Below are 20,573 nucleotides of genomic sequence, written 5' to 3' on the forward strand. Positions count from 1 at the left end.
CTTTCACTGAATCATTGACTTCCTGAACCAATCAGCCAAATCCAGGCTCTTTCCTTTGTGCTTATTCTCATTTTTTTGATTTCGTTAACTGAACCATCATGATGCTCTCGACCACTCTGATACTACTTCTCGCCACTATCCAGCGCATAGAAGCGGCCACCACTCACCGGGTCGAGTTCGACAGCAACGGTATCAACTTGGTTGGGAATTTGTTTCTTCCTGATGGGGTGGATCTAACCGCCACCAATGCATCCCTGCCTGCTGTTGTTGTCGGCCATCCGTGGACAGGAGTGAAAGAACAAACTGCTGGTCTCTATGCCGAAAGCCTGGCAGAGTATGGCTTCGCGACGCTAGCCTTTGATGCAGCATACCAGGGCGAGAGCGGCGGATTGCCTCGCTATCTCGAAGACCCTCACCAGAGGACCGAAGATGTGAAGAATGCTGTCTCGTACCTGACTACTCTGTCCGGTCTCGTGGACCCTGAACGAATCGCTGGATTGGGGATTTGCGCTTCGGGAGGCTATGTTTCCTATGCTGCCCAGACCGACAAGCGTATCAAGGCGTTGGCGACTGTGAGTGCCTTTGACGTCGGTCAATACCATCAGGAGCCTTGGGGTGGTGGTGAGGTGAACTATACCGCTCTTAACGATCTGTTCGCTGCGGCTAGTGAGCGACGAACGCGTGAAGCAGCCACCGGTGATGTCGAGTTGGTCTTTAGTGCCCCCATGAGTCCTGAGGAAGTCACTCCAGACCTGCCTTTGATGTTCCGGGAGGCGTACGATTACTATCGCACCGCCCGTGGCATGCATCCTCGTGCCCCAAATGTCTACGTTACCCGAAGCGAGGAGTTAATGGCTACCTACGACTCCTTCGACAACATGCGGCTTGTTTCCCCGCGACCTGTCTTGATCATCTACGGATCTCGGGCGGATACCGGGTACTTCTCGCAGCGAGCCTATGCAAATGCTCTCGAGCCTAAGGAGGAATTCGTCGTACCCAACGCCACTCATTTCGATTTGTACGACCATACGAATGCGACAGTACCCAGGCTCGTCGATTTCCTGCGCGAATCTATCTAGTTGTGCCCTAGAGTGCTATGTCTTAATCCTGGGCTTCCTCACGCTTTCAAGGCTAGCGAAGAGCCAACTCAAGCCTCACCGTCTGTACATAACTGGTCAATTTACCATCTGAAACTGAAGCAATATAGCTGGCTGTCTCCCTAATATGTGTCTGTTGTTTTGTACTCTTTAGTGGATAATAGTGCTACTATTTGTGAGTCAGAGAGAGGCAAAAATAACAAGTATTATTTGATACTGTACGGAGAGCACCCTTAGATGTCGCGGTACCGCCGAAGCTAATGAGTTTATCACGAAATTGCGCGAAGTAGCCGAATCATCGGTGGTGTCCACCTTGCCATGGCCTGCGAAGTAGGAAGTAGTACAACTGGATGGGTCTTCAAGGACAACACGCTTAGATGGACAGGAGAGGTGGTTGGCTTAGTGGATGGCTGGACGGCGGCGACCTGTTCAACTTCGCTGCGCACGGATGTGAGGTCGCCCATTCCTGGTGTCTTAGGTATGGAGACAAGTACAGCTGTTGCAGGGTTAGACGTGGTCCAGGATTGTTTGCATAGAGTAATGATCGGATGATGTACTGTAGGATGAGGTCACCCTTTGCAGCAGAACCTTCGGAATAATAAGCGGCTGTCTGGATAGGAAGACTACACAGATTACCTGTGCAAATTCACCAGACCACCGCACAGACAGTCAATCTATGAAGGGCATTATGGAGGGAGCCAGTGCAGGGACAACTCAGACAGCAAACTAATGCAGCCAGAATAGGTAAAGACCATGCAGGATAGTCGCGACTCGCAGCTGTTGGAGGGGTTGAATATGTCGAGGCGCCCTATGACAATCAACTACTCGAGCAAAAAGACACGGCCCCCAGCCTGATCACTCACTCCGGAGTCTAAGGGGGATATGGCATCCTATACGCAACCTAGCTAGTCGGATCATTCATCGTTCCTCTAGCGCCTCGGCTTCCGGCGCGCAACCCAATGCGGGGTTCTTTGCATTTGGGCAGTCAACTAGATTATATACAGATCTGCGGCCTGCAGAACATTGGAATCTGAACCACGAGCATACATATCCTCAGGAAATAGATGCGTGCCACGTCTACGGGAGGGGTGATAATTCAGAGATGGTGCCTGGGCTGAAGACCTCCGGTGTGGGTACTCGGAGCCGCATCTGCACCAATGAAGGCAACGCGCAATACACCACTAAAGTGGACGATCAATATTGACATGCTGCAGGTAGCTGCCTCGTAAGGTGCACTATCCTTAGTAGAAGCATGAATGCCACGTCTACAGGCGGGGTAATAACAACGATAATTCAACTGACATCATTGTCCAGTCCTTTACTTCAGGCATGAGAAGTGGTTTACGACACCTGGCGCGGCGTCAGATCTCGCCGCCCCAATGAAGGCAATGTGCGATACACCATCCCGCTAAATACGAGAGAACGAAACAGTGTTGTCATTGCAGTAGTTGAAAGCATGCTGCAGCCAACTGAGTTCATCCTAAGACGGGAACTGCCCCCTCCGGGCAACGCTGGTGATGCGGGCCTTTGGATGCCTTCTTCCATCAAGCCTATACTTCTATATATAATGGGTCACAGATCCATAATACTTCAGGGATGTGTAGAAGACCTGCCATATACACTCCAACGTCAGATTCAGCTCCACTCCATCTGAGTACCATTCGCGCCGGCCAAAATGCCCTACCTCATCACCGGTATCCCAAAGGATCCTAAGCACCCTCTTCCCATCCGAAAAGATATTGATGACTGGTATCTCGAGCAGACCAGTGCAGGAAGTAACCGCATCCAGCTCACTCTATTTGTGGAAGCCTTGACCGTGATCCAAAACCGCCCCTTGAATGACCAGCTGTCGTACTTCCGTCTGGCCGGTATCCACGGCGCTCCCTGGACGGAGTGGGACGGGGTGCCTGGTGGTCAGAAGGACTCCAAAGGAAATCCGACGGGGTTCTGCGTGCATAACAATTACACCTTTCCGACATGGCATCGGGTGTATGTGACCTTGTACGAGGTGCGCTTGTCTCTCATCAGATCTCATGTGATTCTAGACTTATTGGTATTCGTATACTAACAGAAATTTAGCAAGTGATTTATGAAGCCATGCTTGACTTCATCAAGCAAAATGTGCCACAGAATGGGAAAGCTGACTGGGAGAATGAAGCCAAGCAATGGCGTCTCCCTTACTGGGACTTTGCCCGGTTCGCCCGGCACGGACACGACAATACCCAAGCCGACGAACTTCGATTGCCCATTCTGGTCACGATGCCCATGGTCAAGGTCGTCGTGCCAGGGCAACCAGGCAAGCAGCTAAGCAAGCCCAATCCCCTTTACAGGTTTCAGATGCAAACCCTCATGGGCACCTTGGAACGCCCATACGCGATCACGAGTCAAAAGACCGAAGAACACGGCTGGTCTTTCGATCTGCCGGTGGGTTTCACTTTTCCTTATTCCTTAGTTCTGATTCTCACGTTGGTCTCAGTTCGACAAATGCCAGTCCACCACCAAGTATGGTCTTCTGGAAAACTACAACGCCGACGTGTGGGCGGACGGTGGCCAGAACTGGCTGCGGGCTAACCTGGCATTGAACGAGCATCCCTGGTACCAGAACCTAGATGGCTGGGACTCGGTTCCAACCTTACAAGATATGACGTTCCGCCTGCTGACAACTGGAGGTCTTAACTGGGGAGAATTTTCCAGCACTCGGTACGATGACAAGAAAGAAGAAGCCCAGCCCAAGAATAATGAGCAAACCCCTAAGAACTGGATGAACTTAGAAGCTATTCACAACAACGTCCATGTACGTACGCAGTATCCCGGGTCAAGAGAGTTATATAGCTAATGTTCTACAGAACTGGGTGGGAGGATTCATGTTCAGCCGTCCAGGACGACACGACTTGAAGCTCTGGGGTGCTGGCCATATGAGCAGTGTTCCAGTGGCCGCGTTTGATCCGATTTTCTGGCTGCACCATTGGTAAGCGCTCCCATATTCTCTGCGCAGTAGAACAACGATAATAACGCGGAGGGGTGCAGCAATATCGACAGGCTCACTGCAATCTGGCAGACCGTAAACTCTGGCAGCTGGTTTAATGACGATAAGAGCAAAGTATCTAAAGATGACGACCTGCGTCCCTTCCACAGGTTTTGTGAAAAAACCAGGAAGGTTGTGTTTTTCAGGTCTGACGATGTGAAGGATTGGCGATCCTTGAATTATGATTACGCTATCACTAAAGATGCGAGCAGAATTAGGAAGGAGATTTCCGACCTGTACGGGCAAAGAACAAAAGAGGTGTACAAGGACTTCGGCGAGGAAGACTATATTCTCAGCATCCGGTACAGCCGGTAGGTGTACCTCTAGGACGACTCCCCAAGACAGTCGAGACTTGTCGCTGACCGGGGCTCAGGTATGCATTGGGAGGCAAGCCGTTCCAGATCAACATCTTCTTCGGTGACGTGGATGGCAAGGACTTCTACGACGCCAGATCGCAGAATTTTGTGGGCAGTGTCTTCAACTTCAGCGGCAGCCTTGAGGACAGTAACTGTGACAAGTGCGCTCAGCAAGAGCAAGAGGGTGTTTTGTCTGTGTCCCAGCTTCCAGCCAGATTGGCAGTCCACTACTACAAAAAGCAGAACAAAGGCGAGGTTCCAACACCGCGTTACGTCGTGGTGAATAGTCAGGGCAAGGTAAGCGTTCCTTGGTGAAGTGATAACGAGGCACCCTGCTCATTCTTTGAAATAGGCTGAGGCGGAGGTAAAAGTGGAAGTTGCCCTGCATAAGACTGAGGGTACGTTCTATGACGCTCCTGCCCGCGGTGGCAGCGATGACTACCGCAGGGTGGCCGATGGAAAGCGTGCCGAAGTGGACGATGCTTATCGCGCCTGATATTTGGACAGGACGACTTCATTCACGCATCCTTAGCGTGAGATGATTGGCGGACACTAGGTGCATATGTACAGTCCATGTCAATGTATCTTCGAAACCCCGCCCAGTTAAACGTTCCATATAGAATACTCTTATTTCACCCCCCTAGACTTGGGCCGTCTTGTCCTCCAACGTGAAGGCCCCTCACAAGACTTGTAGTCGGCGCCTTGAGAACTTTCGTAGCCTCCCGACCCAAAGAATGGCTCTCACCTCCACGCTTCCCTCACTACCCTCTTCACCACGTGTACTCATCATTCTGGTTATCTTCTTGGACGCCAGGGTGACTCCTGAAGAGGTACGAGGGACCCATTCTCGCATAGAATCTCTAGATTATGTTTTTGCCAGATTAGTCCGCCGTACCTATAGCGACTAATAACCTTCATGGACACGGAATTCACCAGCATAAGTATGCCCTGGTCAAGTTCAGTCATATATATCTAGGCGAAAGGACTCGCCACTTATAATACACATAGCGCTAGACTCAGGCGCTAGGCCTACGTAGGGAAAGCAGCGTGCGGGGTTTTCCGATACTAACGGAGTATAACCGCCATCTTTTCGACATCTTTCACCTCCTTTGTAAATGCTCAAGGCTCACCAATCCAACTCACACCCAACGAAATGAATACCAATCTTCCAGTTAAAATTTTAGAACTCGACCCGCCTCCTCTCTCCGAGTTGAGCCAAGTCATTGGTGAGCGACTGAGCAGGCACTTCGGTCATGTCGCCGCCAATGTTGTTCCCTGTCCCGATCTGCGTCAGCCACCCTTCCATCTAGCTGGCGAAGGCCTCTGTGGCAACGAACGCATTGGCGACGTCGGTGGGCCTCCACACCTACGGCCCTCTCCCCGCCTGGACAAAAAGTATTCGCTACCCAGTATAATGAAAATGATCGAAATGCGGCAGCAAAGCTTTGTTTTAGGCGCAGCGGCGGGTCCATTTCACGTAATCGGACAGAATTCCGAACTCATGCCGAATCTGGCCCGCGGGCAGGACGGCGAGTGGCAGAACGAGACGCACTACGCAAAGGTCAATGAAGAGGGACAATGTCATCTGGATAAGGTTCCCGACGACTCCAAAGACTTCGGCCTAATGGCCAACCTGTTTGCTTCGGACGGCCTTCCGGGAGATGTCATTCATATTCGGGTGAAGCACCGGACAGGCGACATGAACTTCACGGAAGCGATCCAAGACGCTCTGAAAGCAGAATACGGCGAGCGACCCATCAGCCTTGGCGGCATCTTTCTTGTTCGTAGTGGAACGACCAAACTCCATGTCATGACGGACTTCAGTCCCGATCCTTGTCCCGGTCCCGACCACGAATGGTTTAAGTATTATGACTCGTCGGCGCCGTTGATCTGCCTCACAGTCTTCCACTCGGTGGACTCCGAGAGTTGGGATTTACGGATGGAACACACGCATTGTTTCTCGACGCATGGAATGGGTGGACATTATCACTATGATACGACAGCGGAAGTGGTAGAATATGAGGCCTGGTTGAATACAGCTAAGGTCATCTATAGGATTGACCAGCCCGGGCAATGACTTCGATTTAGTACATGTACATATCTTACTTTGTATAGACCTTCGAATTGAATTGTGAATATGCTCGGGAAAATCATATAGACAAGCAGTGTGCACTGTGACGAGCTGTAAAAAGGCACTCGGACTTAGGCCTCCACAGATCTTATCTCCGGCCAGCTTGATGGACTTAACGGTGATCTTACCTCCGATGCATGCCCTACACTTGGCTGTTCCATGGCGTCTCCATCATTCTTCTTTTCATATACATAACCCTTGTCGCCAAGCTTTGTCCCACTTTAGGAGCTTCAAGATCTGTCATCTATTTCCACCATGCCTGAGAACCGAAGCGTCAAAGCCGCACTCGCCCTAATCGAGGACCCTACCAAGATTCTTGGCATGACAGTAGGGCCTCACGCAGATGTAAAACCAGGACAATACATTCCTAAAGCAGGTACACTTAACCCACTACCCAGACAAACCCTAATACAAAACTAACAATACAAAAACCAGAGGCTCAATCCCACCCCACACTCTCCTTCGACGCCGCCTCCCCATCAGCAACGTACATGGTCGTTAGTCTTGACATCGACGCCCCATTCCCCTCCTTCGGCGTGCTGGGACCAATCCTCCACTGGATCCAACCGGGACTCAAAGCCAGAAACGGCCAGCTGGAAGTCACTGAGCCGTTTGTCGCGAACTATATCGGACCCGCGCCGCCGCCGGGTAGTTCGCCGCACCGGTATATCTTCTTTCTGTATGAGCAGCCCGAGGGGTTTGATGGGAAGAGGTATGCGCCGCCGAATGGCCAGAACTTGAGTAATTGGTATCGCATGCGGTATGATCTTGATGCGTGGGAGAAGGAGATTGGGCTTGGTAAGGTCTTGGCGGTTAATTATTTTACGAGTAATTAGTGGAGGTTCTATCCATGGGTTTGGTTGTTAATGGTTGCTTGGCTAATGTGGCTTAATGCTAATTGATGCTCATTACTCATCATCTAATCATAAAGATCTTAAAGATAAATAGAAAAATCTGCACGTTCCATGCATACTTTGGAACTCTCCGCCAGTAGTATTCACCACCACCGGCAACCAGAATGACGATAGGTAGGTATTGTGATAGCTTGGTCTTCTTTAGAATGTCTGACATGCTGGAAAGGTCGCACATTCATTCCGCAGGGTATGTTCGTTGCGGGACTACTAGCTAGGGACGATGAACAATGTTTTATCGGTGTAAATATGCCCGATCCAAGCTCCACTTGGAAGTGTTTCATGGTTTGGAGCCAATATGTCTGCGAGGCTTCATTCACAGATACCCGCTAGTCGGGCAGGGTGTATCGGACAATCAGCTCAAGGCTAGCTGCGCGTTTGTCTGAGTGTAGAACCGTCGATGGGAGACTCAGGTTTCTGCGCTTTGGGCTAACATCAGATATGACGAAACCAATCAAAATATTTCTAGAGCCGTAGCCAGATCTGATTCAATCAACTTGTAGACGGAAGCGAACGCATCTCCGAAAGGTGAATGAGACCGCAGCCAAAGGCCAACACAGCTCCGCATGTGGCACGCTCACGAGAATTATCGAACGCGAGTCACTTGGGAGTATTATGACGCGACCTATTGACAGACGTACTAAATAAGAGATAATGCGCACAACCAAGTGCTCATGCCATATCCGTCTGAAGTCCAAAGAATGATTGGTTCCCATCGGGCACGTCATCTAACCACCCGAGATCAAAAAGATCGCGCAGGATTCCAAGCTCATCGATTAGAAAGCTCTTCCCATCAGCAGGTGGTGCGTTCGTAGCAGACCCCTCTTGGTTCGAATACGTTCTGTCTGCGTTTGGTCTTTGCGCGAATCCCGTCGAATCATTACCAGTCCAGACATTATTATCGAGTGATTGAGGATCAACAGGAGCGCCGGCCAAAACATCGTATGCCTCACTTGTAGATTTAATCAGCTTCGCTAACTTCTGGCCGGCCTCTTGCGCCACAGTCCACGTCTGTCCCAGGAATGAGAGCAACTGGAGTGCTAATTCCGCTCGCTTTAGACAAACATCCATTGGTGTCGTGCCGCGGACCACCGGGTATGTCCAGACGCAATAAAGCACTGTAATTGAAGCCACGAATATAGAATGCGCGGACAGCCATGAGCATTCCATATTCAAAAATCGATGCAGGTCAGCATAGATGGCGATAATCTCCATGGCGCTGGTGAAGCACTCTTGGACGGCATCTAGGCTTGGACGAGGCATCTGCGGACTCGGACGATAGAGAAGCATAATGCATTGGTGATATTTGAGTTCCAGTCGTTGAACGGCAACCCCAGATAGCGGGCTGGAACCACTCTGCAGACGGCCCGGTTGTTGATCTTGCACCTCTTGCAGTAGAGCAACGCAAGCTCTTTGTGCTTCCCGTTGCCATGCACCTACGTCTGCCGGCCAAGGAAACCGACTAGGTGACCGGGATACTCGGTACAGCATTAGCTTAATCTCTGCGACAATCCGGTCAAAGCGCAGTGAGTAGATGCAGGCAATGTACGAGGTTGGGGCCCTTCCCGAGATCGGTGCTGCTTCTTGAGAGTTAGGATTCCGATCCCAGTATGTGGCCGCTTCTTCGACTTCATCGTTGCTGTCGAATCCAGGGAACTCCCTATCAATCGCTTCATCTCGCAATGTGAGTGGGCGACCGAGTATCGTAGTCAGGGTTCGATCCATGGAGTATGCTGACCAGAAGATCGCACTTCGCAGATGCCGTATATTGCGCTGGTAGGGAGACTCATTCTCCTTACTACCTATGGTTATGTTAGTTACTGTTCGTCGAACCCTTTGAAACGGAGTAGCTCGGCCCAAGTGAAAGGTTCTAGGACGTGAAGAGTAACTCACTATTATCACGGCGTTGTAGGCCAAGGTCAAGACAGCTTGCGAGTATAGTATGCAATAGATACCACGCATTAAGGCCCTCCGGGCTATAAAAGCTATGTTGCACCAGTAGCAACAGAATCTGCACTCCCTCAATGCTATCATGAAGCTTGATCTGCGTGCCGTAAGACATCCCAGTCGTAAATAACTCCCGAGAGCCAAAGGTTCCAGATAGCTTGATTTCAAGAGACCTTGCACCGAGAGAAAGGACCAGGAATACCTGAGCCAGCGCTAGCTTCACTGGGAGTCTACTCTCCCAGGTCGACGTCTTGCTGAGGTGAAACACCTGCCCGAGAAGGGTATAGAAAACATCCTGGGATATGAAAGGGTAGAATGTCGACGCAGCAAAATACATCTCGGCATACTGCTGACACTCTGCCATGGAAGGCAGGTCGACCTGCAAGGCTTCGCATAGCACAGGACCCTGACCCGGGTCGTTTAGCCCTTGATCCTGATCATTCTGTCGCGAGTAGGCCAATGGCAGTCCTTGCGATTGGGGTACGCTCTCATAGATCAGACGAGCAAAAGTGACTCCGGATGATGGACCCAAATACTTGGGATCGCTGGCGTTGGTCAAAGAGAGTAATCCCACTTCGTGGGCCAGCGGTTGGTCTCGAGTGATTCGACTAGAGGACGAGACCGCCGGGGAGGCCCCAGACGTATCGTCTGTTTGTGCCGTCCGACTCAGAGGTGACTGAACATCAACCGGATGAATAGTCCTCGTAGGACCTAGGGAGTGGACACCCTGTTGTGGGAGACGTGTGGGAGAGGCGTGGTGGTGCTGTTCTTGGCGCCATGGTGTCGACTGTGCTCGGATATTTGCCGACGTCTCGGTCTCTTCGCGGGCCTCCAGTTCTCGCACGCGATTCTCCAGATACTGCAGTCGACTATGGAAAATAAGCACACCTGAGACGTTATGCCAAGTTCGAGTCCAGTAGTGATCTTACCTCTTAGAGACCGCTGATCCGGGAGTTCCTTCGAAACATTCCACTCCGGCTCGGGCGCAGTTCGAACACGCGGGTGTGCCTCCGTCGCACCGGACTTTTCGCCGCCGGCATCGCATACATGCTAGTGGACGGCGTCGGAGGGGCGAATTGAATGAAGCAGACATGTGGAGTCAACGAGCAAGATACCTGTAGCATGAGGATCATAGATTGTCTAACAATACATTCGATGGGAACATGATGAGATTCAACTGGAGTTATCGGTTACCGCTCCGATGATATCGGACCGCGTCTCCGGCGGCACGGTGTTCGGCTAAATCCCGTGCGCCTATTTTTTAACATACACTACATCAAATACTACCAACTGTTCATATTTTATGACAGTACCCATTTTCAGATGAAGGTTCTTATCCTACAAGGACGAATACTGGAATAATAATGCCTTTTGATCGTCTGTCAAAAGTTGCTTTTCTGAAAGGGATTTAGTCAGAACTTGAAAGTATATATATATATAATGTCGCATGATCATTCGACCCTCTTAGCAGTGGAGTATATTGTCTACTGCATCCCAGAGCTAATAGCGTCCCGACGATCCCAGAATATCCATCATCCTTTCAATCGACTTAGCGTAGATCTCAACAGCCTGAACCTTGAGGGCCGTCAACTCAAGTGAACCAGCCTTTTTAGCCACAAAGTCCGTGTAGTCATCGCGCACGGTGCGGTTAAGATTAATCTTCCGCACACCACATGTAATCGTCCGTTGGAAAAGCTCGTCAGATACCGGATGTGTCCCATGAAGGGCGAGTGGTGTAATTCCTGAAACTAGCTTCCCAATGGCCGCAAGACTGGAATCACACCAGACGAAGGTTAGCCGATCTGCATGTATGTGGAAAAGTTCCAAAGCATAGATTGCAAGAGGTCTTCTGAGAAAGAAGTAGTTCTGTACATACCGCTCAAGATCCCATGCTTTCTCTGCCCCGCCAGCCGGATAACCACCATGAATATTCCCAAAAGAAGGAGCAAGGAAATGGACGCCGGTCCGACGCACAAACGTCTCAGCGTCTTCAGGACGGGTCATAACAGCTTCCATGTCCACAGTTGGCAACCCATCCTCGCCGCCCTCAATACGGCCCATTTCCGCTTCGATAGTGATGTTGAGAGCCCCTGCCCGATCTACAATCTCTTTGCAGTAGCGGATATTGGCCTCTTCGTCGAGCGTAGAGGCATCCACCATGATGGAATCCAAAGGCAGGGAAAGAGCCAGTTCCACATCCTCTGACTTGATGCAGTGGTCTAGGTGAACTGCGATTGGCACGGCGGCCGCATGTGCAGCTCTTACAACGTAGCGAATGAACTCCGGCCCTTGGAAATACATGGTCCAGGGAAATAGTTGGATGATGGCAGGTGAACGCTTGCGCTCGGCAGCGCGAATCACGGCCATTATTCCGTCATTGTTGTAGCTGGATGCGTGTTAGACCTGGTATTGTAGCTATGCGTAGATGACTTCACTTACCAATTATATGCACCCACGGCGTAATTGTTCTCATTGGCATGGTTGAGAATCTGCCAAGTTAAGTTGCTGGCAGGGTATGTGCTGTTATCGCTACCCATGTTGGAAAGTCCTATAAGTGATTGCACTATGAGTACCGGGAAGCAATTGCAGGGTGGTAGTCGTGCGAAATCATGAAATAATAATAAACAGACCTTTCCTATATCACATATTAGCATACAGGGAACTGTATATCTCATCCGCGGCATATATTCGCTTGTTGATTATCGCTTCATGCCCGTCGGCTTCGGCCCGGTTCCTGGTCCCGGTTTTCAACCGGGCTTGACCCACTGTGAGAAACATGAGTCGGACCAAATGAAGCCATAATCCTGCTTTTGTCGTGATGAGTAATAAATAGCATATCATGCTGTATTTTCTAAGTCTAGACAGTCCGTCAATAGGGCATGCTGATCTTTCGATGGAAATATCTGTCAATTCCATCCGCTTACAACTAGTCGAGATTCAATATAACATTATGTGCTACACAGTGTAGGCCTGGCTTGGTGTACTAGGTTGAAGTCTATTGTGGTACAAAGTAGAAGACACAGTAGAAGGTCATATTCCATTAGTTTAATATAGAACGGGTATATTTGTATATTTTTATTATATATACAGAATAATGACTCAGGACAAGGAAAGAGGGCTTTCGGATAGTGGAAGCTCAGAAACACCGTACTGTTTAGCAGCCTCAAGGAACATCTGCTTTTCAGCATCCGCATATGGAATCCCTTCCTTACGACGCTGCATGCCGAGACGGTGCTCCGGCTCTCCGGGGAAGAGCACTTCATTGAAACCCGGGGCGGGAGTAACACCATGGACACGTTGTACCAAAGTGTCCATACGAGCCTTGAATTGATCCGTGGTCATGAAGATATCAGGCTTGATGGCAATGAAGCAATGACCGACATTTTGCGGCTTGGTATCCTTGTATTGGTCTCCGACTTCACCACCAAAGGCTGCGCCTGTCAAGACACCTGACATCACATCCATCAGGATAGCAATGCCAGAGCCCTTGGGGCCACCAATTGGCGCCATGCTTCCATTCAAGGCGATATTGGCATCGGTGGTTGGGTTGCCGTCCGCGTCCAAGGCCCAGCCAAGTGGGATGGATTCACCACGACGGGCGGCGCGACGAATCTTTCCCTTGGCGACAACTGAAGGCGCCATATCGAGGATGTAAGGCACCTCGTTGTTAGAAGGAGCACCTGCCGCGAAGGGTGAGATGCCCAGAAGAGTCTCCTTACCACCAAAAGGAGGCATCTGCTTGGCGGAGTTGGTGAAAACAAGTGAGATCATGTTCTTCTCCAGGGCCTGGATCACATAGGTGGCGGCCATGCCAAAATGGTTCGAGTGATTGACAGTAACCATTCCAATGCCATATATTTCAGCACGCTTCACAGCTTCCTCCATTGCTCTGGTGGCGACCACGAAGCCAAAGCCATTGTCACCGTCTAGTTGAGCCACAACGGGTGTCTTCTCGGTCAGCTTGAACTCTGGATTTGCCTTGACGCGGCCATTGCTGACACGATCCAAGTATTGAGGTAGCCGAGCCAATCCATGAGTATCCTATGGCATAGTTAGCAGTGCCACGAGTCACGGTGCGAAAAGAGTCGAAGAGCCACAGTAGTCGGACTTACCACGCCCCGAACATCCGCCATCACCAAACAATCGGCCATTGACTTGGCATCTTCCGGAGAAAGTCCCGCCTTCACAAGTAGCTCTGAGGCAAACTTTCCAGCGGCTGTGGGATCGGCATAGTAGCGAGCCTTCGTAGCCCAAAGACGTTAGTATATCGGATCATCCGAAACTTCGGACAACTTACGGAGGCCATTGTGCAGTAGTTGTATAGGTAGGGATTTCTGATTGGAGTTAACATGCCCTGACTATGTTCAGGTTCAAGAGCTTAAGTAGCATCCTATAAGTAGGAATTGGTATATACTGAGGAGAAAGTAAAAAGTAGCGAACTCGGATATGAGGGGAAGACCGTAGACGGTGGCGGACCGAAGCCGAATCGACTCCACATATTTTTGCCGTCGGACCTTAGCCGATGATCCACCGATTCATTAATTTCCTGGATGGTGTCATTGCAAACATTCCGAACCATTCCCTACCCTTTCTCGAATTTGGACCAGTCATTGAGATTGATTATCGGTCTATCAACTTCTCATCAAATATGGCTGCTAAGTGTGCCACACCTCTGCGATCTCTGCACCCACAGCGCTTCGGACGAATCGTCAGCCGGCGACTTTACAGCAACCACCGCCCAACAGTGGCCGTCCTATTCCAGGATATTGATCCTCCAGTCATTAACGGGGTTCGTAAACCTCGTAAACCGGGTGGTGAGTGCATGATTGTTTCTTGCAGTAGATTCTTGCTACCCTTGGACTTTTTTTATTTTATTTTTTCTTATTTTGCCTCTCTTGCTCTTACCCAATATTATCTTGATTGGCACGGGCAACGAAGATCTTCCTAGGCTAATGCAACTCCTGCAGGCTATCAAGACTCGGGAGCAGATATCGCCTACACACTGCAGTCAAAGGGTATCAACATTACGACTCCGGACCCTTCACCACAAGTGTTCAATCACGAAGGCTGGTGCTTCTCGGATACAGAGGAAGGCATCGTCTCCGCCGTGAACAACGGCGCTACACACCTATGGGCTAATACGATCCTATTTGATTCACATCCGCTGCAACAATCTCAGAAATTAACTCCCTATGCCTCGGACCTATATGTCGTGGGCCAGCCGCCTGGTCTGGTAGAAAACTGCGACGACAAGGCCTTCCTAAACGATAAGCTCCGCTCACTAGGCGGCTACACTCTGCCGCGGTCATGGTTAGTGACAGATTCTCATAACCTTGACGAGTTTGTCGGTTCGATGAAGAGCTTCCCTGTCGTGGGCAAGCCTGTTCGCGGACGCGGAAGCCACGGCGTAAAGCTATGTCATAGCCCCGCCCAGCTTAAGCAACATATCGAGGCCCTTCTTGGGGAGTCGCCTTTAATTATGGTAGAAGAGTACTTATCTGGCGAGGAAGCTACCATCACGGTTATGCCGCCATCACCGGAACGGCCTGAGCACTGGAGTATGCTGCCTGTGACAAGGTTCAACCATGCAGACGGCATTGCTCCGTACAATGGGTCTGTCGCGGTGACGGCAAACTCCCGAGTTGTGACGAACGACGAGATGAAGGATCCAGCGTATGGAAAGGTAATGGAAGAATGCCAAGGTGTTGCTAAGCTCATTGGAGCAACTGCGCCAATCCGGATTGACGTGCGACGTTTCCGGGAGGGCTCGGAGTTTGCGCTTTTTGATATTAACATGAAGCCGGTAAGACACCCTGGAGTAACACAGTTTTTGCGTATGGAATTACGCATGACGGCTGACTGTGATCTTTAAAACACAGAACATGACTGGCCCTGGCCGTCCCGGTCGCGAGGACCAGGCCAGCTTGACTGCCATGGCAGCGGCTGCTATCGGTTGGGACTATGGAACTCTGCTGCAGAAGATTCTGGCCAGCGCACAGCGTCTTAGTGCTTTCCGTGACTATCGTAGTCCATTTTAGCTCAATTAGACATTATCTCAACCTTAATTACTTTGAAGGATGAATAGATTTCTAGTTTCGATGTACCTTTTGTCTCAAAAAGTCGAGAGCCCACGTGACTTTACCATTCATTTACATTAAAATCACCTAATGGCATGCGAAGAAGTGTTTGTCTGTATAGGTAACATATGCCAACCCAATGCGTAGCTCAACACACAAAATCTAAGTATTAACATGAATGTTTAACACATCTCACTGGGTTTCATGACCGTTGACGCCGTTAGCCCCATTCATTCCCTTCACAGGCAAGAAGTGCCACATATATTCATCTTCAGGAGCAACTTCAAAATCAAAGCGCACCAGGTCCTCCTTATAGGGGAACATGTATGTACTGGTGACCCTGTGGCCATGAATTTGAATAAGCAATATATCTCAAATAACGTTACATCGTTCTGAAAGGGTCTCACGTACCAATGATGCTCTTTGCTAGCTTGATATTTCTCCAGCTCTCCCAGATTCTCGTGGAAGCTGAGAAGCGCAATTTCGAAGCCTTTAGTTCTCTCAATAGGGTCCGTCACAGAGGGCCCTCCAACTACTAGACGGTGTCCTTTCACACAATCGAGTTCTTTCAACTTCTTGAGCTCTCGGACAAATGTGTCCTTGTGCTCCTGCGTCACCTCAGGACGGAACTTGAACATCACTGATATTACAGTGTTAGAGGAGAACCAAGTGTCTCTCGCGAAGAGTCAACATGGTAGTATGACTTACCCATGTGAACAATTGTCATGTTGCGCGTTTTTGATATAAACAAGGTACAGATGCGCAACGCAGACAGAATGCGGTGTTCAGAAATTGACTTAGGTACAATGTCCGGCGCTGAAGAAACTAGCTTCTGGCAAGTTAGGGCAAAGCAGAGATTGATGACGGCGAATCACTGTCTAGATTTCACTGTACATGGGCTCTATCAAGTATAAGAATATGTCTCCGGCGCAGTGTACATTAGCTAATAACTGGGTCCCAGCGTGTCTCGGGCTGTAGCCGTCGTGGGGGATATGGCGGTTAAGCCCGGCAATGCTTCGGTTCGTCGCCGTTCCGCCATGGCAACGTTCCTTCCCATATGACCACCTGTAGGCATTGCATAAAGTTACAAATTAGGTTAATCGGATAGAAACTAGTGATTAGGCTGGCTTTTAGCCCCGAAGTATCCGTACAACTGTGCCGGCTTGTATACGTGTAACCCCTTTCGCAAGCTCTCAATACCATGGCATGTAGCTGTCGACTCTCGCATAAACCCTTTCGAAAGCCATGTATTTCAGGGTGCAAGTGTATAAATGGTGCTTTGGTCATGAGGCAATACAACTGCTAGACGGTTTACTCAAATCTGTTTGGCGAAATCGAGCGTACCGCAAGGAGCCAATGAGAATATTTGCTGATTTAGCATTTAAACACATTTCTGCAGTGAGCCATAGTATGACCTTAGAGAAGGAAAGGGTAGAGAATAAACCCGTGTTGTAGTCCAAATATTCTTCTGCCTCTATTAGTGGATCAAACATCAAAGAGTTGCAACTTACAAGCCTTCCCCGTTAGACGCCGATATCATAACTTGCGAGCGGCCGTCAACCAAGCAGACGATCACGGACTCACATCCCTTTTCAGACTGGCTAGGCTTACGAAGCTAGGTAATGCCCATCTCCGTACTTCGACTTCCCCGCATTTTGCTAAGCATGGGGTACATATAGCAAAGTGGAAGGATCAGTCGTACCGTACCTATATAAGCCTCGTAGTTTCTGGTTGTTTTGGACACAGTCCGTACGGGTTCTTCCTGACACATTCCTTATAAGAAGTTCTCTCATTATTTGCTTTCCCTCAAGTCCATTCTGTACTAAATCATGTCCGACAAAGTGAAACACTCGCTTCAACATGATGAGGAAGCCGTTCCTACAGAGAAGGGGATGAGCAACCGAGTGGCTGCCGCGCAGCAAATGAGCGCAGAAGAGTTTGCCGCCGCCGAGAAAAGCTTGAAGCGTAAGCTCGACGCCCGCCTCTTGCTCTCTGTGTGGATTATGTTCGTGATGAACTACCTTGACCGGGTGAGCGCTCCTGAATAGCTAAATAATATACTTAATGATACTCCATTCTTATTGTTTAAGACACAACTCGTTCCCCCGTTCGAAGTTTCACTTTGCTTCCAACTAACGATTGCAATCCCCGTTTACAGAACAATATCGGTGCGGCCAAAGTAGCTGGTATTGCCAAGTCATTGAACATGACAAGCGAGCAATATGCTACGGCAGTGGCTATTCTATTCGCCGGTTACGTGCTTATGCAACTCCCTTCGAACATCTTTCTAGCCCAGATGCGTCCATCTTGGTACCTTCCAGGTGTTATGACCATCTGGGGTATGCTTTCGGCCCTAGTTGGTGTGACCCACAACGCCGGTGGATTATATGCCCTCCGTTTTCTTCTAGGCTTTGTGGAAGCTGCATTCTATCGTGTGTGCTCCACTTCCAATAATCCCCTATCTTACCATTATTTCTTACCTATTGACATATATCAGCCGGCGCGTTGTTCTTAATATCATCATGGTACCGTCGTGATGAGATGGGTGTACGCAGTGCATTTCTGTTCTCCGGATCTCAGCTAGGAAGTGCCTTTTCTGGTCTCATCGCAGCCGGCATCGAGAGCGGCATGAACGGAGTACGTGGCCTCGAGTCATGGCGCTGGATCTTCATCATAGAAGGCTCAGCTACTGTGTTTATTGCCATTTGTGCGGCGTTCATTCTCCCTGACTGGCCTAGTAATACTCGGTGGCTTAGTCCGACCGAGCGCGCAGTTGCTGAGTGGCGTCTTATTGCAGATGCCGGTCAGGTAGATGAAGATGATGGATGCTGGAGCTACGGGTTTAAGCGTGCCTTGGCTGACTGGCGGTTATACGTATTTGCACTGACCTTCCTGTGTATACAAGTGTCGAGCGCAACGTCCAACTTCTTCCCGTCCGTCGTTCAGACGTTAGGTTTTAACCGCGTCAATACGCTTCTACTGACCGTCCCGCCCTATATCGTGGCGCTGCTAATTTCGATAGGAAACAACTGGTCGGCTGACCGACTTCAAAACTCTTCCTTTCATATCATCTGGCCACTTGCCCTAGCCATCGTTGGATTCGTCATCGCTGCTGCTACATTAAACACCGGTGCAAGATACTTTGCGATGATTGCCATGGTGGCAGGAGGCCACGGGTCAAACGCCGTACTTCTTGCATGGGTTCAAAAGACAATGCTTCGGCCGCGTATAAAACGTGCATCGGCTGTAGCTTTCGTTAATGCAGTCGGCAATCTTTCTCAAGTAAGTCAACTATTCGTGCCAACTTTCCATGGATTCCCAAGTAAGAAAATTCCCAACTAACATGCTTCCACAATCATAGATCTTCTCTTCCTACCTATACCCTGATGATTCGGCACCGCGATATGTCCTCGCTATGTCGGTAAACGCTGCATTCAGCTTGGCAGTCATTATCCTTACATTGTTTATGCGAACAGTTCTGCTTCGTGCAAACAAACGTCTCGCTCGTGGAGAAACAACAGTGGAACAAGAAATGAAGGGTGGAAGTCAAGCTATGGTGCCGGGGGTTACTGAGGAGGAGCGTGCTACCCGTCGCGAAGACTTCCGCTTCATTGCATAGGGGGTGAAGTCCGATCCTATGAGAGCTACTGTTGGCTGTTTGTTGTCCGTTCTACATGTACAGTGGAATAGGGGATGAAATTGAAGGCTTTGCCATGTGGTATACGTTGCCTGCTGTGGTCATCGAAGTACATTCAATGAGCCACGGAGTGGATTGTTGTTGCGTGCCTTATAACTGAAAGTGGAAGGGTTGGAGATTCTCATATCTTATATGTAGTGATGCCATATAGTATAAATGGATCACATAATTGATGCGTGTTGGCTATTTACCATTGGAGATACACATTCATTTCAGTATCCGACTGAGCAAGATGTGGATGATTGATTTAGCTTGCATTTTTCTTGATGTTACTGGACAGGAGAAAGTGGCAATTATATTATCAAACCATAGCTACATTAACGACCACGAAATTCCCTAAAAGCATCCTCCACAGAACGGCCCGCCTTAATAGCCTCCGCACACTTTGCATCAGCATCAGCAATAGCGGGAATAGCATCAAGAACCTGTTCAGCAAGCTCCTGAGGAAGCCGTACAACGCCATTAAGATCGGCGATAATATAGTCACCGGGGTTAATCCACGCATCTTGGTTTTCAGAATTGAGACGAACGGGAACATTCACTTCCGAGGGACGACATACTTCGCCTCCAGCGGTTGTACCCACCGACTTCGCAAAGAGAGGGAAGTTGAGAGCGCGGTGTTCGTTCAGATCACGGACACGCCCGTCGATTACGACACCGGCCGCGTTGAGGGCTTGAGCACGCAGAGTCATGAGACCGCCGTAGACAGCATTGACATGAGGAAGAGGCTGAGAGATGAAGACTACAGCGCCTTCGGGGATTTTGTCGATCTAAGAAGTGGTTAGTACTGTTCACAGACTTTACTAGAAGATGGTGGTTATGTACATAGTTGCCCTGCACTTTCGGGGACGAAACGTCTGACTTGGGGACAAACTTGACGGTCATTGCTTGGCCGACGATCTTGGTCTCCCCGGCTTGGAATTGTGGGGAGTACATGGTCAGACCTTCAAGGAAACCGCCATTGGGGTACTTGAGCTTTGATAGGCCATCGGCAACCTGGTAGACCTTATTAGCTATGTTTGTTTGATCTGAGGCAGCGAACTTGAAACATTATAATGAAATGTAATCTTCGTTGTGATCTAGAAAGTGTATACTCACATCGCAGGCACCCCACTGCTGCAGACGCGCGATGATATCTTTCGGGTCGGATGACATGGTAACGTGCTGGATTGTCAGGCAATTCAACCAATTAATTTATTCAGATCTAAGTGAGTCTGGTCGTCATAAAGCGGAAATGAGCCACAATTATTAGTCTTTCATGCCGGCTAGCTTCGATGACGATGTGATACCAATGCGATAACGGCACGGTTGGGACGCGAAGGGACGGTGTCC

The 20,573-nt window shown here is 49.7% G+C and overlaps 11 protein-coding genes across 11 annotated transcripts; 6 read left to right on the forward strand and 5 right to left on the reverse strand.

The window, feature by feature from the left end:
• Positions 1-98: 98 nt before the first annotated feature.
• F9C07_7951 (Alpha/Beta hydrolase protein) lies at positions 99-1,079 on the forward strand (the record flags this gene model as incomplete). The annotated part of the gene is made up of 1 exon (XM_041287010.1): positions 99-1,079. One exon carries the CDS (start codon positions 99-101, stop codon positions 1,077-1,079), a length of 981 nt encoding a protein of 326 aa, XP_041149686.1.
• A 1,693-nt stretch (positions 1,080-2,772) lies between these two features.
• F9C07_7952 (tyrosinase domain protein) lies at positions 2,773-4,974 on the forward strand (the record flags this gene model as incomplete). The annotated part of the gene is made up of 7 exons (XM_041294324.1): positions 2,773-3,105; positions 3,177-3,521; positions 3,574-3,891; positions 3,944-4,065; positions 4,125-4,433; positions 4,496-4,775; positions 4,831-4,974. The coding sequence occupies 7 exons, from the start codon at positions 2,773-2,775 to the stop codon at positions 4,972-4,974; spliced, it is 1,851 nt and encodes a 616-aa protein (XP_041149685.1).
• Positions 4,975-5,417: 443 nt separating this feature from the next.
• Positions 5,418-6,780, forward strand: F9C07_2285729 (uncharacterized protein). Its single transcript, XM_041287009.2, has one exon. The coding sequence runs from the start codon at positions 5,632-5,634 to the stop codon at positions 6,553-6,555; it is 924 nt and encodes a 307-aa protein (XP_041149684.1). The 5' UTR covers positions 5,418-5,631; the 3' UTR covers positions 6,556-6,780.
• F9C07_2285730 (putative protease inhibitor) lies at positions 6,781-7,552 on the forward strand. The gene is made up of 2 exons (XM_041294323.2): positions 6,781-6,985; positions 7,045-7,552. The coding sequence occupies exons 1-2, from the start codon at positions 6,865-6,867 to the stop codon at positions 7,443-7,445; spliced, it is 522 nt and encodes a 173-aa protein (XP_041149683.1). The 5' UTR covers positions 6,781-6,864; the 3' UTR covers positions 7,446-7,552.
• F9C07_2167107 (uncharacterized protein) lies at positions 7,553-10,743 on the reverse strand. Its single transcript, XM_041294337.2, has 3 exons — positions 10,397-10,743; positions 9,414-10,336; positions 7,553-9,322 (listed from the first exon to the last, which is right to left on the reverse strand). The coding sequence occupies exons 1-3, from the start codon at positions 10,558-10,560 to the stop codon at positions 8,193-8,195; spliced, it is 2,217 nt and encodes a 738-aa protein (XP_041149682.2). The 5' UTR covers positions 10,561-10,743; the 3' UTR covers positions 7,553-8,192.
• Positions 10,744-10,967: 224 nt separating this feature from the next.
• F9C07_2285732 (putative fructose-bisphosphate aldolase) lies at positions 10,968-12,197 on the reverse strand (the record flags this gene model as incomplete). Its single annotated transcript, XM_071510777.1, is given in 3 exon segments — positions 10,968-11,239; positions 11,252-11,853; positions 11,907-12,197. The coding sequence occupies 3 exon segments, from the start codon at positions 12,149-12,151 to the stop codon at positions 10,968-10,970; spliced, it is 1,119 nt and encodes a 372-aa protein (XP_071367622.1). The 5' UTR covers positions 12,152-12,197.
• A 322-nt stretch (positions 12,198-12,519) lies between these two features.
• Positions 12,520-13,874, reverse strand: F9C07_2285733 (putative malate dehydrogenase). The gene is made up of 3 exons (XM_041294335.2): positions 13,765-13,874; positions 13,580-13,708; positions 12,520-13,508 (listed from the first exon to the last, which is right to left on the reverse strand). Exons 1-3 carry the CDS (start codon positions 13,816-13,818, stop codon positions 12,567-12,569), a joined length of 1,125 nt encoding a protein of 374 aa, XP_041149680.2. The 5' UTR covers positions 13,819-13,874; the 3' UTR covers positions 12,520-12,566.
• A 12-nt stretch (positions 13,875-13,886) lies between these two features.
• On the forward strand, positions 13,887-15,569 carry F9C07_2285734 (uncharacterized protein). Its single transcript, XM_041294322.2, has 3 exons — positions 13,887-14,281; positions 14,435-15,270; positions 15,347-15,569. The coding sequence occupies exons 1-3, from the start codon at positions 13,990-13,992 to the stop codon at positions 15,503-15,505; spliced, it is 1,287 nt and encodes a 428-aa protein (XP_041149679.1). The 5' UTR covers positions 13,887-13,989; the 3' UTR covers positions 15,506-15,569.
• A 167-nt stretch (positions 15,570-15,736) lies between these two features.
• On the reverse strand, positions 15,737-16,421 carry F9C07_2285735 (stress responsive A/B barrel domain protein; the record flags this gene model as incomplete). The annotated part of the gene is made up of 3 exons (XM_041294334.2): positions 16,253-16,421; positions 15,956-16,184; positions 15,737-15,884 (listed from the first exon to the last, which is right to left on the reverse strand). Exons 1-3 carry the CDS (start codon positions 16,269-16,271, stop codon positions 15,737-15,739), a joined length of 396 nt encoding a protein of 131 aa, XP_041149678.1. The 5' UTR covers positions 16,272-16,421.
• Positions 16,422-17,299: 878 nt separating this feature from the next.
• On the forward strand, positions 17,300-19,163 carry F9C07_2285736 (putative MFS transporter; the record flags this gene model as incomplete). Its single annotated transcript, XM_041294349.2, has 4 exons — positions 17,300-17,574; positions 17,703-17,976; positions 18,042-18,826; positions 18,906-19,163. The coding sequence occupies exons 1-4, from the start codon at positions 17,374-17,376 to the stop codon at positions 19,161-19,163; spliced, it is 1,518 nt and encodes a 505-aa protein (XP_041149677.1). The 5' UTR covers positions 17,300-17,373.
• Positions 19,164-19,476: 313 nt separating this feature from the next.
• Positions 19,477-20,510, reverse strand: F9C07_2285737 (ribonuclease E inhibitor RraA/Dimethylmenaquinone methyltransferase). The gene is made up of 3 exons (XM_041294333.2): positions 20,340-20,510; positions 20,067-20,237; positions 19,477-20,011 (listed from the first exon to the last, which is right to left on the reverse strand). Exons 1-3 carry the CDS (start codon positions 20,394-20,396, stop codon positions 19,559-19,561), a joined length of 681 nt encoding a protein of 226 aa, XP_041149676.2. The 5' UTR covers positions 20,397-20,510; the 3' UTR covers positions 19,477-19,558.
• Positions 20,511-20,573: the final 63 nt, after the last annotated feature.

Source organism: Aspergillus flavus, chromosome 6 (assembly GCF_009017415.1).
Source record: "Aspergillus flavus chromosome 6, complete sequence".
In the NCBI taxonomy this organism is placed as follows: Eukaryota; Fungi; Ascomycota; class Eurotiomycetes; order Eurotiales; family Aspergillaceae; genus Aspergillus; species Aspergillus flavus.